This window comes from Pelophylax lessonae, assembly GCF_965119305.1.
Source record: "Pelophylax lessonae genome assembly, chromosome: 4".
NCBI lineage: Eukaryota > Metazoa > Chordata > Amphibia > Anura > Ranidae > Pelophylax > Pelophylax lessonae.
The window spans coordinates 536,746,885-536,762,902 of NC_138771.1; the positions used below are offsets into that span (position 1 = coordinate 536,746,885).

The 16,018-nt window shown below is 42.2% G+C and overlaps 1 protein-coding gene across 1 annotated transcript in view; it reads left to right on the plus strand.

The window, feature by feature from the left end:
• Nucleotides 1-247: 247 nt before the first annotated feature.
• NFU1 (NFU1 iron-sulfur cluster scaffold) overlaps nucleotides 248-16,018 on the plus strand; it is a 75,886-nt gene continuing 60,115 nt past the window's right edge. The window contains exons 1-5 of the mRNA XM_082254894.1: nucleotides 248-359; nucleotides 6,460-6,566; nucleotides 12,525-12,660; nucleotides 14,931-14,997; nucleotides 15,086-15,200. Of these exons, the coding sequence (XP_082111020.1) occupies nucleotides 295-359; nucleotides 6,460-6,566; nucleotides 12,525-12,660; nucleotides 14,931-14,997; nucleotides 15,086-15,200 (490 nt within the window). The 5' untranslated portion in view covers nucleotides 248-294. The remainder of the gene's footprint in view (nucleotides 360-6,459; nucleotides 6,567-12,524; nucleotides 12,661-14,930; nucleotides 14,998-15,085; nucleotides 15,201-16,018) is intronic.

Sequence of the window (16,018 nt, forward strand, 5' to 3'; positions counted from 1 at the left end):
GATTAATGAAGATCATCCTTCTGGATTGCTCTTTTTCCATGTCCATGCAATCCTATCACATACTGAACTATTACAAACTTTCACTAAGATCTGCAATCTCATTCCAGCAGCTGCTAATACGATTCCCTTTATGGGACAGAGGTCAATGATTAGTTATCAGCACCGCACAGTGATGATCTATGTGTCAGCTGGACTGGGTAACATCACTGCACCGTCTGTCATACTACACCCTCCCTGCAGACAGGCATCCCGCAGGGCAGCCCCTACATATCACGTGCCGGGGTCCTGAGCGTAATGACAACAAAGATGGCGGCTCCCATAGGAAGGTTGACGTATAACGCAGTAAAGTTGGGTGTAAGGTGAGTGACTGATAATTACATGGGTGACAGAGACATGAGACACACACACAGTGCAGACACTCTCACTGAGCTCAGACGCAGAAAGAGAGGAAAGCTGCGACTCTCTGGGCTGATAACAGTACGAGTCCCCCCTTACATAGTAGGGGGGGGGGGGGGGATTTGTAGCAGCACAGTAGTAGCTGGAGGACTGAACGGTGCATGTATAATGGGGGGGGGGTTATATAATTTATATAAGCTGACTAGGAAAGAGAGCTGTGGAAATGAAGCAGAATCGTGAATCCAGGGATGGAATACACACATAGAAGGGGGAGGGGGATTACCTGACAAAGTATTGCTATTTGTGTCCATCCAGTCCTCACACACTGCAACATGGGGGATGGGCAGAGAGCCAGCACAATACACTTATTTACTAAAACTGGAGAGTGTAAAATCTGATGCAGCTCTGCATAGACACCAATCAGCTTCCAGGATTTTTTGTCAAAAGTAATCCGAAGTTAGAAGCTGATTGGCTACTATGCACAGCTGCACCAGACTTTACACTCTCCGGTTTTAGTAAATCAACCCCACTGCATGCCTCATCAAATATAAAGTGTATGTAGATACTACAGACAACACAGATTCTGGATCTACATACACTTTATATTTGATAAGGCATGCAGTGGGGTTGATTTACTAAAACTGGAGAGTGCTAAATCTGGTGCAGCTGTGCATAGTAGCCCATCAGCTTCCAGGATTTTTTTGCCAGAAGTAATCTGAAGTTAGAAGCTGATTGGCTACTATTCAGAGCTGCACCAGACTTTACACTCTCCGGTTTTAGTAAATCAACCCCACTGCATGCCTCATCAAATATAAAGTGTATGTACATCCAGAATCTGTGTTGTCTGTGGTATCTTGCAGCACTGTGTACAGTGTCACCTAAAGTTCTGCTCATCCTCCTTCCTTCACCCCCTTTCCAATAATTGCATTTTTTTTTGTTCTGGAAGCTGATACCTTTTTCTGACAGCTACCCGCTCCTATTTCTGCTCTTTTCACCAAAGCATGTTCTCCCTGTGCCTTTGTGGGTTTCCTCTAGGGCAGTGGTCCTCAACTCCGGTCCTCAGTGCCCACTAACAGGCCAGGTTTGCAAGATAACTGAAATACATCCCAGGTGATATAATTTGCTGCTCAGTGATTGCAGTACTCTAGTCTGCATCTCCCCAAGTCAATACTTAAAATCTGGCCTGTTAGTGGGCCCTGAGGACCGGAGTTGAGGACCACTGCTCTAGGGTACTCCAGTTTCCTCCCACACTCCAAAGACATGCTGGTAGGTTAAAGCGGTAGTATCCTGCTTTTTGACACCTTTACCTACAGGTAAGCCTATAATAAGGCTTACCTGTGTAGGTACAAATAATATCCCCTAAACCGGCATGGTTTAGGAGATATTTACAGTGCATGCAGCCGCTCTCGCGAGCGGCGCATGCGCTCTGAAGGTCCGGGGGGACCTTCAATTAATTTGCCGGGAGCTTGCCGGAAAATCACTCCCGCGCGCATGCGCGGGAGTGACGTCATCGCGGCTCCGGCCAATCATCGCGCCGGAGCCGTCTCTTCCGTCCAATCACCGCGTCGGAGCCGCCGAACCCGGAAGAGATGGCGAGGGATCATGGCAGCGCCCGCAGCGATGTCCGGGGGTCCGTGTCGGGGCTTCGTTCTAAGGTAAGTTACACATAATGGGCTAGTATGCTATGCATACTAGCCCATTATGCCTTTGTCTTGCAGGTTTTTTTTTTTTTCTTCTAGGGTTTACAACCGCTTTAATTGACTCCTGTGTGAGTTAGGGGGCTTACATTGTAAGCTCATTGAGCAACTGATGTCAGTGTACAATAGATGTAAGGTGTTGTGTAAATTGATAGCGTTTATATAAGCATCTGTAATAAATAAAACAATAAACAAGGCGAGAAGGGCATAAGTCTGCCTGCAACCTCCTATAACACATCACCTATCCCAGGAGACTGCGGGACCAGTCCAAAAGCACAGCACATGCACAGTGGGGAGCTAGCTTTGAAACAGCAGAAAGTCACAGCTGGCTTACCACAAGCAAGATGTTGGCACTAGGGACCTGAACCAGCCTGGGTGAGGACAGAGCTGGACTTCTGGCCTGGTGATTAATTGTTTTTTTTTTTTTTAAAGGTCAGCAGCTATAGTATTTGTGGCAGCCAACGTTTAATTGTTTTATAAATAACTGACGTTTCTCTTTAACCACTTCAATACTGGGCACTTTTACCCCCAGGCCAATTTTCAACTTTTGGGGCTGTCACACTTTGAGAACTGCACGGTCATGCAACACTGTACCCATATGACATTTTATCCTTTTTTTCCCTCAAATAGAGCTTTCTTGGTGGTATTTGATGACCACTGGGTTTTGTATTTTTTGCTAAACCAATAATAAGAAAAAGACTGAAAATTAAAAAAAAAAAAAAAAAAAGTTTTGCTTTGATTCTGTTATAAAATGTTGTAAATAAGTAAGTTTTCTCCTTTACTGACGGACACTGATGTGGTGGCACTGATTGGCACTCTAGGTGGGCATCCTTGTGGGAACCGCTGATGGGTCTGCGCTGAAGTCGTTTATCGGCTCTCCTCTACTCACGCCCTGTCAGCACGAATAGAGAAAAGCTGATAACCGGAACTTCCTTGTCCCGATCTGATCAGCTGTGATTGGACACAGCTGATCAAATGGTAAAGAGCCTACGTTATAGGCTATTTACTGGGTTCAGAGATGCGGTGTGTCAGAACGACACACCACACTACTAATCGCCACGCTGCGCGCGAGCTGCTTGTTCTGCTGGATGACGACAGGTCAGGATAATGAAACCACCACCCGGATGTCATTCTGATATAGGCTGGGCGGGATGTGGTTAAGGAGGAACTTCACTACCCTCTTACCTGTTGTGATCGGTTCTCCTCAATTCACATACTCACCTGCCCCAGCATTGCCCGGAAACCGTCCACTTCTTTGGTGCCGCACCACCATCTTCCCCTCTTCTGAGGTCATTAAGAGGCCTCTTCCTTGTTGTTGCAGCCAGGCTCTAATGACATGTGCCAGGCCTGTCCACCAGTTACTGTGAGTCCTTAGAGGCAGGGAGTTACCCCAGGAGGCTGCAGGAGCAGCAACAAGTCCATTCTCACTTAGGCAGCGGGTAATGGGGTCAGAGCAAAAATAAATAAATAAATACCTTGCAGAGGGGGGAGAAATGCCCAGAAGTAGTTCCCAGAAGTGAAGGTCCACTTTACGTAAATCATTTTTTGCGACCCTGATGTCGTTTCTTACCTGGAGATCCTGCCAGTTACCACACTTCCTGTTTTAATGCTGACCACTCTAAAGTAGTCCATAGATTATGCGATTTCCTTCCACCACATCGCTATTGTGTTCTGCCAACGGGGAGCCTTCCTGGCTAGAAGAACACAATGATTACAGCTAGTGGCTATAGCCACCAGCAGTAATCGCATGTAAAAAAATATCCCAACAGGCTGGTTCATAGATTGAATCTTGGCCACTCCCTGCTAAACCAATGCGGAGATTAGATCCATCTATGGCCGGCTTAAAATGGGACTTTAGTCAGAAAATGATGTCCTGCTAGATCACTTTAGGCTGGCCCCTTTTGGATTAAAAATAAGTGCCTGTATTGTTTAAAATCATTGCGTTGGCAGCTGGACTAGGAAGTGATGTTGCTGGCAGGATCTCCAGGTAGCAAACTGAATCAGATTTACAGAGTATTATTTCCTAAGACAATTGTACACAATGAGACATAACAAAAAAAGAACAGAAAATAGATTTTGAATGCATACACATTAAGAAAGCTGTATAGAAGCTGAAGTGATGATGGCAAATAGTGTATGTGACAGGAGTACAGTTTTGTATTTACCTGTACTGCATCTTACCATTGTATAAACTGTGAGAAATAAAACTGTGAGGCTGAGGCTGGCACTTGGGGGAACAGAACTCTAGGTGATTTGCCAGGCAATATTGGGCATCCTGGGAAACATTGTGGGAGATTTTTGCGCACCTACTGAATGCAGGCGGGAGTATAAAAAAAAAAAAAAAAAGAAGAAGCGGAGGGAAGCTGACACTGATGTGTGATATGTGTCAGAACAGGAAGAAAGGTGAAATACAGACAGCAATAAAAACCTGACAGAGCTCCAGACCTCCCTGTCCAAAACAAAAGGAGGTTCCTTCAAATTGGAAACCTTTTCCTCTCACTTCCTGATTGGTCTGTAGGATCGGAAGAAAAGGAACATTTCCCCATTTATTTTCTAGGATCACATACAGCAGATACATTCGTCTATTGGTTTTCATTTCTATCTGCAGTCATTTTTCAGTGTTCAGTGTTTATTTAAACTGAACTCAAGGTAACTCTGAAATGCTCAAATTATTGCAGCTCTGTATTATTTAGTAAAACATTTTATTTATTTTTGTATTGCAGATAGTTTAGGTACGTGAAATTTACTTCATATTAGCCTCCTCAGTTCCCTATGCAACAGTGCTTAGACTAGGAGCTGGCGGGGCAGCACTAGGAGCTAATCTAGCTGCTAGTAAATGTGCTGAAAAGGAACATACTGACAGGAGTAGAGAGCAGAGTGAGTAAATTGATGACCTAAGTAGGCTGCTGCTTCTCCTTCACTGTCCAAGGAACAGGCTGGGATTGGAGAACGGTCACCTCTGTATTCCTTTTATAGTCCTATACATTTATTAAAAAAGTGGTGTCAATCACTCAGATGTGTAATCTTTATACAATGGGCTATTATTATATATATACGGTATATATTATATATATATATATATATATATATATATATATATATATATATATATATATTATTATGTTCCCATTTTTTTTTTCAACCTTCTGATGTACTACCTCTGTCTAGTGCAATTATTCTCACTTTTTTTTTGCCCCATACAAGGCTGCATACTTTTGATAAGTTCTATAACTTAAAGTCCCATAAGCTCTTGTCACAAACATGAGTACTATGCTTGCTTTTACCTAATGTTCCCCGGTCAGGTTATTTGGACTAGTAAAACATCCAAGAACGGATTTGGAGGAGACTTGGAGGCCATTTGGAAACAAGTGGCATGGTTATCTACAATGAAATTCTCAGTTCGGTCAGTCACTGGAGATGATTGTGAAATCATGGAGGCTGCTTTGTCTTCCCCTGTTCTTTATATTCCCAGCAATGTCCCAGGGTAGGAGTACAAGGAATAGAGTACCACTGCAGGGAAGCCCAGCATACTTCACTCCATTTTCTGTAGGCCCAGGGCATCATGGGCACAACCACTGGGGATGCATGGTCACGCCAGCCTGGGATCTCATTCCTGCTGAACAGAACAGTGGTCACATGTCACTATGTGATTACCATTCTGTATGACAATAAGGACAACTCGAGGACAGATAATATGCTGATTGTCACATGACTGGACAAAAGAGCCAGAAACAGTTATGTATGGAGAGAGTTCTCCACAGGTTTGACTACAACCGCTGGGTTCCATTTAGTGTGTACTATTCTGCACAGAACATGAACATACCTAGTCTGTGTCTTCGTTCATTCACCTTGCATGCTACTGAGGAACAGTCAGGTGGTCTTCTGTCCTCACATTAGGAGAGCCAAAGGCCTCAAGAAAGATCAATCATTTGACAGAGGAAATGGCCTATATATACCACCAATTAAACTATTTCCCAAAACAAAATAGAGTAGTTAACAGAGGCTAAGATGGCAGCTTCCTTGGATGGAAGGGTTTAGTTCCACTTGAACGGTTTGGTGTTCAGCTTTACCATACTTCCATACATGCAGCCAGCTAGGCAACACTGCAATAAACCTGGTGACCACGGTATCTTGTGCTGCACGTGGACCTATTACATGTGTACATCAAAAAATAAATATACAGTATATACTATATACCAGAGACTGTTCTCTATCAGACCCTTGCCAGTTCTATGCAGAATTATTGGGTAAAGCTTTTAGTATTTTACATTGAATTGTCCGGCAGCACCCACAATTTCTTGGGATCCTTTAATGAAAAATCTGGGTTGTTTTGCATTCATTCACCATAACCTTTTTTTCCTATTAGGTTTTATCGCCCTGCAAGAAGTGCACTTTCCTCCACTGGAACACATACAGTTTATCCATTTTCACCGCGGAAACATAATTTGCCATTCAAAGTATTCCTTAACCAAGGTAAGCCTAACTGTTTGGTTCTGGTCAATTTTTCTTTTTAAACAGAGTAGTAGCCGTAGAGAATGATGGTGCTCTCCATGGTCTAGAGGTAGACTGTCCTCAGCATCATTAGATCCAGTGTAAGGCTATAGACTCTGCATTGGTCTTGATAATGTTAGGACCTTAGACCGCTGCAGCATGGGGGAGAGGACACTGCGGGGACCAGTATAGCAGCGTAGAGGATTTTTTTTTTGCCTTCCCCTGGATCAACTGTGGGTATAGGATAGTGTATATAGAGGTTTTTATTTTGTGTCTGTTTTTTTTTTTTTTTCTCTCGCTATTGGTTGAACTGGATAGTCTTGTGTTTTTTTTTTTTTTTCAAATGGACTAACTATGTACAGTGGATATAAAAATTCTACACACCCCTGTTAAAATGTCAGGTTTCTGTGATGTAAAAAATTGAGACAAAGATAAATAATTTCAGAACTTTTTCCACTTTTTAATGTGACTTATAAACTGTACAACTCAGTTGAACAACAAACTGCAGTCTTTTAGGTGGAGGGAAGTAAAAATAAAAAACTAAAATAATTTGGTTGCATAAGTGTGCATACCCTTAAACTATTTTGATTTTATTACAGCACTCAGTGTTTTTGGGTAGGAGTCTATCAGCGTGGCACATCTTGCCTTGGCAATATTTGCCCACTTTTCTTTGTAAAAACACTCCAAATCTGTCAGATTGCGAGGGTATCTCCTGTGCACAGCCCTCTTCAGATCACCCCACAGATTTTCAATCAGATTCAGGTCTGGGCCATTCCAAAATGTTAATATTCTTCTGGTGAAACCATTCCTTTGTTGATTTGGATGTAGTGCTTTGAGTCGTTTTCATGCTGAAAGATGAAGTTCCTCTTCATGTTCAGCTTTCTGGCAGAAGCCTGAAGGTTTTGTGCCAACATTGACTGACTGATATTTGGAGCTGTTCATAATTCTCTCTACCTTGACTAAGCCCCTGTTCCAGCTGAAGAAAAACAGCCCCAAAGCATAATGCTGCCACCACCATGCTTCACTGTGGGTATGGTGTTCTTTTGGTGATGTGCAGTGTTGTTTTTGCACGAAACATATCTTTTGGAATCATGGCCAAAAGTTCAACCTTGGTTTCATCAGATCATAACACATTTTCCCACATGCTTTTACGAGACTTCAAATGTGTTTTTTGCAAAATTTTGCCCGGCTTGTTTTTTTTTTTTTTTCCTTCGTAAGAAAAGGCTTCCGTCTTGCCACTCCCCATAGCGCAGACATGCCCATTCACATAGGGAGGGGGTCCGGGATCTGGGGGGCCCCCTTGTTAAAAATGGGTTCCAGATTTCGATGAGCCCTCTGCCCGCAGACCCCCACAACCACCGAAGGGCCTGGTTTGGAACCTGGGGGGGACCCCCACGCCGTTTTTTCCCATTTTGGCGTGGAGTTCCCCCTCAAGATTCTCACAGCACAAGTCGCGCCGCAAGTCGGATCATCCTGATCTGACTTGCGGTGCGCCTTCCATTCAAATCAATAGGCTCCCATAGGGAACCCCTGATTTTGAATGGAAGAAAAAAAACGCACGTTAAGCAACGTTATAGCAACGTTATTCAGCCTTTAGCAGCATCAGACGTTTTTACAGCTGTAACGCTGGTCCTCAGAACGCGCAGGTCGTGGGTTCTTGCAGCTTAAAAACGCCTATGCCACTTACAGCTCAAAAACGTCTGTGTGTGCATGAGGCCATAGAATAACATGGAGGGGCGTTTTTAAGCTGCAAAAAAAAAAACGCCTGACGCTACTTACAGCAGCTGTAAAAACGCCCTGTGTGCATGAGGCCTTAGCCTTTCTGGAGTTGGCTATTAAAGTGATACTAAACACACACTGTTTAACTTACATTGTCCCTTCTATTTCTGTATGTGGATGATGGCACTGTAATTATTTAAAAAACAAACAAACATCTAAGAACCTTTTTCCTAATCTATATACAGCTGTCACATGACCCAGATCTTTCACAGCCTGTCTGCATGGAAACCTAAGCAGGAGGAGCTTCTATTCCTCTGCTGCTGGTTACATGTTCAAAATAAGAAAAACAGCCTTTGGAATATAAAGTAAAAATAAATAATATCAATAAACTGCTTTAAAATTGCCATACAATTTTTATATACCGTATTTTCCGGCGTATAAGACGACTTTTTAACCCAGGAAAATCTTCTCAAAAGTCGGGGGTCGTCTTATACGCCGGGGAGCCGAACTGGAGAATATGCGGTGGGGGAGTGAGAGCACTTCAGCTATGCCACACGGACTGCCTAAGCTGACAGAACTGCCATCCAGGCTCCCCCGCTCCTACCTCCACCGCTGTCCAAGTTAAAAAGCCTGTGATTTGTTGTTGCTAGGGGCGGTCCTAGCAACCAATTTGCCTGTTAAATGGAAAGATGGACACTTCCTGCCTTATGCTCGGACATGCTGCATCCTCTATCTGCTGTGTAAGGTAAGGGGGGGGGGGCTGTAAAGGGGAATGTGAGTATTGTGCAAGTAAGGGGGAAAACTGTAGAAGAGACTGGAATACAAGGAGGGTGACTGTGGAGGGGACTGGGATACAAGGAGGGGGGTTGTGGAGCATGGCAGCTCCCATGGATTTATTGTTTTATACTTCCTTTCAGCTTTAGAGTGAATTTGGAAAAGTTTAATCCACTTACACTGTTTTATGCATATTCTATATTTTAACTGGAAAAGTTGGGGGGTCGTCTTATACGCCGGAAAATACGGTATATATTTTGAAATCAAATATTTTTTTGAGTGTCTCTCTGGCAGCCCAGCTGCATCCACACACTTTGCTCCTGTCTGTGGATTTGAAAGTATATTTTTATGGCCCAAATCTATCTGGCTGTTCCCAAACCAGCGATGCTTCTACTATTGGATGACATTTATACACAGTACCCTGCTTCCACTTTCTCTAGTGATACTGCATTCTTGCAGAGATCCTTCTGTTTTAAATTGGCATGCATAATATATATTTGAAATCAAATCTTTATTTTGTGGAAATAACAACATGGTGTGGGTGGATTTCTGCCAGTTACAGGCTGTGTCACGCCCCTCCAGCAGAGGAAGGTGAGGCCTCCATAAATCTATGTGTAATATCTCATCCCTATTGTGTTTAGCTGGTTAGTGGGCATGGAGGAGAAGGCAGGGAGTGGACTGTCAATTATCACTGTGTATACGCCCACATGTGTGACTCTATAGTCACATGGGCTGCTCAGATGTGACAGGGAGGAAATGCTCAGCATAGAAACTCACTGAAAACTGAGCACGTGCAGAGTTGCCACCACAGCTGCAAAGTCTCTAGCTGAATTTGGGACATGGACAGAAGGTGGAGATAGAGAGCAATAGGATCAACCAGGTTTTTTGCAGAATACAGAAAATGAATCCCATAGTGTCTGAGAGAGTATGAACAGCATGTAATACAATATTTATTGATAGTTTTTATGATGTGGCTTTAGTGACACTTTAAGTAAATGTAAACAAAGTCTGTTCTCCTCTTATTTGTCATTAAAAAGTAGAAATATAAGTGATACCTTTTCATGTGACTACCTGAATATTCTTTGAGGTGCAAGCTTTCAGAAACCATTGGTTTTCTTTCTTCAGGCATGGTTTCTTACTCACATCTATGGCTAACACAATACAACACATTACTGCCTTATTTGTAATGTAAGCAATGTCAGTTGCAGTGCAGAAATAGCAGTGGCTCTTGCTGGCTGCCTTATGTGATAAATCACTATTTACCTGGCTACACAGCACCAGGAAAAAGGCTGGCATTGTGGAATAGAAATAGCAGTTACAGCTGGCTACTGTGGGCATGCTCCCACACTCTGCTACACTGGCATCTGCGTACTCTGCAGTAGTTAAAAGCGAAGTTTGACTTTTGTAAAAAAAAAAAAAAAAAAATAATAAATGCACATGATTTTGCATATAAAAATGTGCTTTTTTTTTTTTTTTTTTTTTTTTTACAATGGAGCCTGAAAAGCATTGCCCCGTGATCAGCAGATCGCGGGTGCAATGTCAGGCTCCTGCAGACACTCCTTACAGCTGTCTGCCCCATACCTCCATACGGGCAGACAGTTACTCAACTGCAGGAAATGTCAATTATCTAGCTAGACGCTGATAAGAACTACAAGCCATCTGCATTCACAGATTGCTGTAAATGAATGATGTGGCTGTGTGGGCAGAGCACTGGACAGCTGTGACAGTGGGTGTGGGGAGAGGATCCCTCACCCCCTGTCACAGTGGAGGATTGGGGGGTGGGTGGGAGGCTCCCTGAATATGGGTGTAACATGTTACAGATGACCTTATCCTTTTGCACTGAAGATTAGGTCAGTGGACTCCACACCCCTGCTTACAGAAGAATTAGCGTTGAAATTGTTGAGTCCCCAGGGAACCAAGTTCACGAGGCACGACTTGATCCTCTTCTGTTCCATGCTGTGATTGTGCAATAAAATAACTTTTTTTTTTTTTTTTTTTTTTTCTTGTTTATGCTGGCTTGTGCTCCACCCCAGGCTAAAGCCCAATTTATGGGTGTTCCTATGTGGGGGAGTTACAGCACAGCACTAGCCATTTCCCCTATCCTTCATGTGATATGTGCACCCATTTTCTAAACACCTGCAATGATACAGTGTCCATCCTACTAGATTAGAACATTTGCAATAACACAAGTTGAATCGTCAGTATAGAGCAGGGATCCTCAAACTGCGGCCTTCCAGCTGTTGTGGAACTACACATCCCATGAGGCATTGTAAAACTCTGACATGCCCAGACATGATGGGAATTGTAGTTCCTGAACAACTGGAGGGCCATAGTTTGAAGAACCCTGGTATAGAGAGTAGCTTCAGGTCAGGCGTATGATGATAACCCTCTTCCCTCCCTCTTTTTCATTTCTCTCTTCTTACTTTCATGATCCCCCCCCCCCCCCCCCACTTTGTTTGGAACAAGCAGAGTCGTGGTTATGTGCACTGCTCTATGCACAGCGCAAATCCCACAGTTCATAGTCTCTAGTCTATTTAGGGAGCAATCAAGAGAACATGGCTATGTTCCTACATACAGTGGGACCACGAAGAACAAACTGGAATAAAAGGTAGTTGAGAGCCAAAGAAGGTACTTTTTTGAATTCGGAATACATACTTGAAAAGTTGGATAGGATTTTTTTTTTTTTTTAACTGGAGTCTATTGTCACTTTAATTATGTACAACCTGAGAGCATCTAATTATACCTCCAATTTAGCTCTACTGCAGACTTCAAATAGGTAATGCAGAATGACTGACCAAAACTGCCATTTAACTCCGAGGCACTCTGAAAAGCTTGCTCAATGTAGTGAGAAGTGGCCTGCACTAAGGTAAAAAATGTTAAGGTAATAATATTACCCCCTCACCCCTCCTTATATTTACTTGAGCCCTCACTCGATCCATTGTTGTGCCTATATGTAGCAGCTATCACAGGCTTTGCTGAGGCAGCGGGAGCCTTTGGCTCCTGCTGCTGTCAGTCAAATCCTGTGACGAAGGAGCAGGGGGCAGGGCCAGTCGGTGCTGTCTGTGTCTATTGATGCAAGCAGCAGAGCTCAGGATTGAGCCCGCAGGTGTGCCACAGTAGGAAGCAGCTTCATGTGGTGGCACACCAAAAAGAGGAGGAGCCAGGAGCACCAGCGGGGGATCCCGTTAGAGGAGGTTCGGGGCCACTCTGTGCAATTCTTTTGCACAGAGCAGGCAGGTATAATATGTTTATTTATTTATTTTTAAAAACCTTTACAATCACTTTAAATTGAGAGCCTTTCTGACTTCACAATTATTGCACTGTTTCCTTGAAGGCATTAAATGATTTTTCTGTAGTAGCATTGATTATTGTGTGATGTTACCAAATGCTGCATGCGCATTTATAGTAGAAGTTATGTTTTTTAATCTGTATTCAATCTCTCTCCAGCACGATGTATGTTTATCCAGACACAGGATACCCCAAACCCCAACAGTGTGAAGTTCATCCCTGGAAGAGCAGTTCTAGACGCAAGAACTATGGATTTCCCAACCCCAGCCACTGCTTACTGCTCCCCTCTTGCTAGGTTAGTACTAATATATGTAGTAATATGCTAAGACAGCAGTGGACTTATTGATATAGAATTGAGGTGCTGGTCTGTCAAGTGTATGAGGAGTGCTGTTCAGGGACCAGGCAATGGGCTGTTATATTGATTGCAAGAGAAAAGACTAACCGCTTCATCAAAATATGAGCCAGCTTGGCACTGCTCTGATCCATAGGGGAATATTCCAAGCAGTATACACAGACATTGCTAGTTACAGCTAAATTAGGTCAATAATAATTTTTTTGTTTGGGAGACGGGTGGAAATCTGAGACAAAAATTATTAACTTTGCGTTATTGATCTCTGGAGTCAAAGGTCTCTGATTTTCTCCTTTACTCTGTTAATGCTGATGTACCTGTCAGCTTCTCTGTGTCTACACTCTAACTTATTAGGTAGATTTCTTTCTTATGGTCTTGATTGCTTTGTACCCTGTGTTGTGATTCCTAGCAAAAGTAAAGCAATTTCACAGAATAAAATTGTGATCTTTGTTCTTTGCATATGACCATATCCCCAAGCTAACCCATAAAACGTCTTCTATTATTATTATTAATATTATTATACAGGTTTTATAAAGCACCAACTGTTTGTGTAGCATATTACAACACATTACAATGCAGAAGAACTAGAAGGCGGCATGGAGCTTACATTTATTAGTAAACCAAAATATTTGGTGAAGATACGCTTTTCTTCAAAAGCTTCCATTGGATAATGCTAACTGCATTCTTTCTCTAGTTCAAACCTATTGAACACCATAGAAACTAGAGGGACCATAAAAAAGTAGAGGTGCCTACATAATGCAAATGTCCGCAGGCACTACATATCACATTAGACATCCCATGCTGGAGCCTTCTTGGGAGGGGAATTGCTTGCCCCGGGTGGATTTTTCATTGGCCAATCACTGTTTTCCTCCCAAAGGAATCCTTTTCTTTCCTCTTCCTATGCACATGCCCTGTTGCTTGAATATTGTGCCATGATCACTAGAAATATAAAATATATATATATATATATATATAATGTGTGTGTGTGTGTGTGTGTGTTTGTTCTTAAAATGTCACTAACGGCAAAACATTGTTTTAAATTTTTTATCGAGTAAGAGTGAGTTATAACCCCCATCAGGTTATCCACTGCAGAGATTTCCCTTCACTTCCTGACCCATAGCCAAAACAGGAAGTGATAGGAAATCCCTACAAAACCCCTCTGCTTAATAAAATTTTATTGAAAGATTGAAAGATGTGGCGCTGTGATAGTAATAGTGACACTTACTAATATTTATAAGGATTGGATATAACCACCAAAAATTAATAACAATATTCATTCTTGTCCTACAACAACTGTATAACACACAAAATAAACCAATGTATGGTGACATAGTATTTACTATCAAGGCCCTCTTTTCTAACAATTTAAAAACCCACTCTAAAATGCACACTTACATTAAAAATGCATTGGTGCCAGCATTAAATATGAATCTCATACCAAATGACATGTAAGATGGCTCTCACTTGCCTTCTTTTGCCATCCGGCAGGGATCCACGCACCAGAAATGACAGGCGGAAATGACATCATGCTCTATATTTTTGCATTATGACCGTGGATGTCTGTAGATGGCTTATGTTTCTTTCACTGAAAGGGTTGAAGTTTTGCTAATCTTGCAAATTGGTTATATTAGGTGGCCAGGCTGTATACAAACCATGCCTAAAGCCTAACTTGGATGGCAAATAATTTAATTTACACATTTCCCTATAGGTTCAGAGATTATAAATCCACTTTGTGTGCACCATATGCCTTTGTAAAGTCAGATATTATCTCATGGGAGTAGCGGTGATATCAGCACGTTGCTGTACATAGCCTGTGCAAAGAGCAGAGCTGTGGGAGGGACACAGCAGTTCCATCCAATATAGGCTGCCTGCAAAAAACTACAGAAGGGGGTGGACACAAGACCAGTCACTCTGCACAAGGAGTAAAAGCAGCAGTGACTGGTCTTTATGACAGGAAGATTCTGCACAGAGGCAAAGTGCAGGAGTTGTTTAATGCAGGATTACTGCATAGACCTGGAGGAAATACACGAAGGACACCAAGATTTAAGTAAGAATGTGTACCGTACATGGTTCTTTGTATAAAAGAAAATATTTGTTTATCCTGGAGTTCACCTTTTGAATATTACAAATGCTTGATTGCTTGGATTCCAGGCATGTTGCTTGTAACCTAAGTCATAGAAGAGAAGTATTTCATACACTGATCCTTTTGTATGCAGACATCTTTTTAGAGTCGAAGGTGTGAAAAGCGTCTTCCTTGGGCCAGATTTCATTACGATCACAAAGGTAAGGACAGTGATGTTGGGGGGGTTGGATTATTCATTTTATTAATGATTTTACTCTTATTAAATAATTCTTGAATCTCTAATAACAGGAAAGTGAAGAGATAGACTGGAACATTATAAAGCCTGACATATATGCAACCATAATGGACTTCTTCTCTTCTGGCTTACCTATAGTGACAGAGGATGCTCCTCGCAGTGAGACAGGTATGCTTACTTAACTGACTGCTTGACTTTTTATTCAGTACTTGACATTGCTGTAGTATTGTATGTTTTGTAGCAGCTGCAAGAGACCCTAAAGTGTTCTCTGGAAAAGGAAAAATAGGTTATTTTATTGACTAATCCCAGCAGGAGATGTGCAGCCTTCCTTAAATTTTTGTTGCTTGTGGTTCTCTGTGTGCTCCTTTTTTCATTGCTTAATAGCAGTGTATTACCCTTGGAAGACCTTTAAAGTCCCACTGGGGGGGGGGGTCATCCTCTTTTTCTGTCTGCTCCTGTAGTTGTTTTTACCAGGTTTGGATCCACCAACCATATTGAACAAAAATATTTTAAAGGCATCTCTATTACTTCTTAAAGCTGAATTCTAACTTTAGTTTTAAAAATATCTCAAAATCCTGCCATGAAGGTCTTAGTTTAAGTAAAAGGATGGCAACCCACAGACCTTGTCTCCCAGTTTTACTCCTACATTGTCACCCTGTCATATGAGCTGCTGGTAAAGACTACATGTAGCCATTTAACAGGCATATATAGTCATGGTTCACTATTGTCACCATCAGGACACCCACCCTGAAAAACGGCGTGCAACCATCAGAGTGTTTATATGTAGGTAGAAAGTGGCTGTAAAGAAAACCTGAATTTTATTTTTAAAAAGGCAGCAGTTCATGATACACAGTACTTTATCAAACTATAGTAAACGCCATTCAAATAGGTTTTATGTTTACTTTACTAAATAATGATATGCAAGACTGGTTACTCTGGGGATGCCGGATCATGTTTATTTATCTATATATAATATATCATATTAT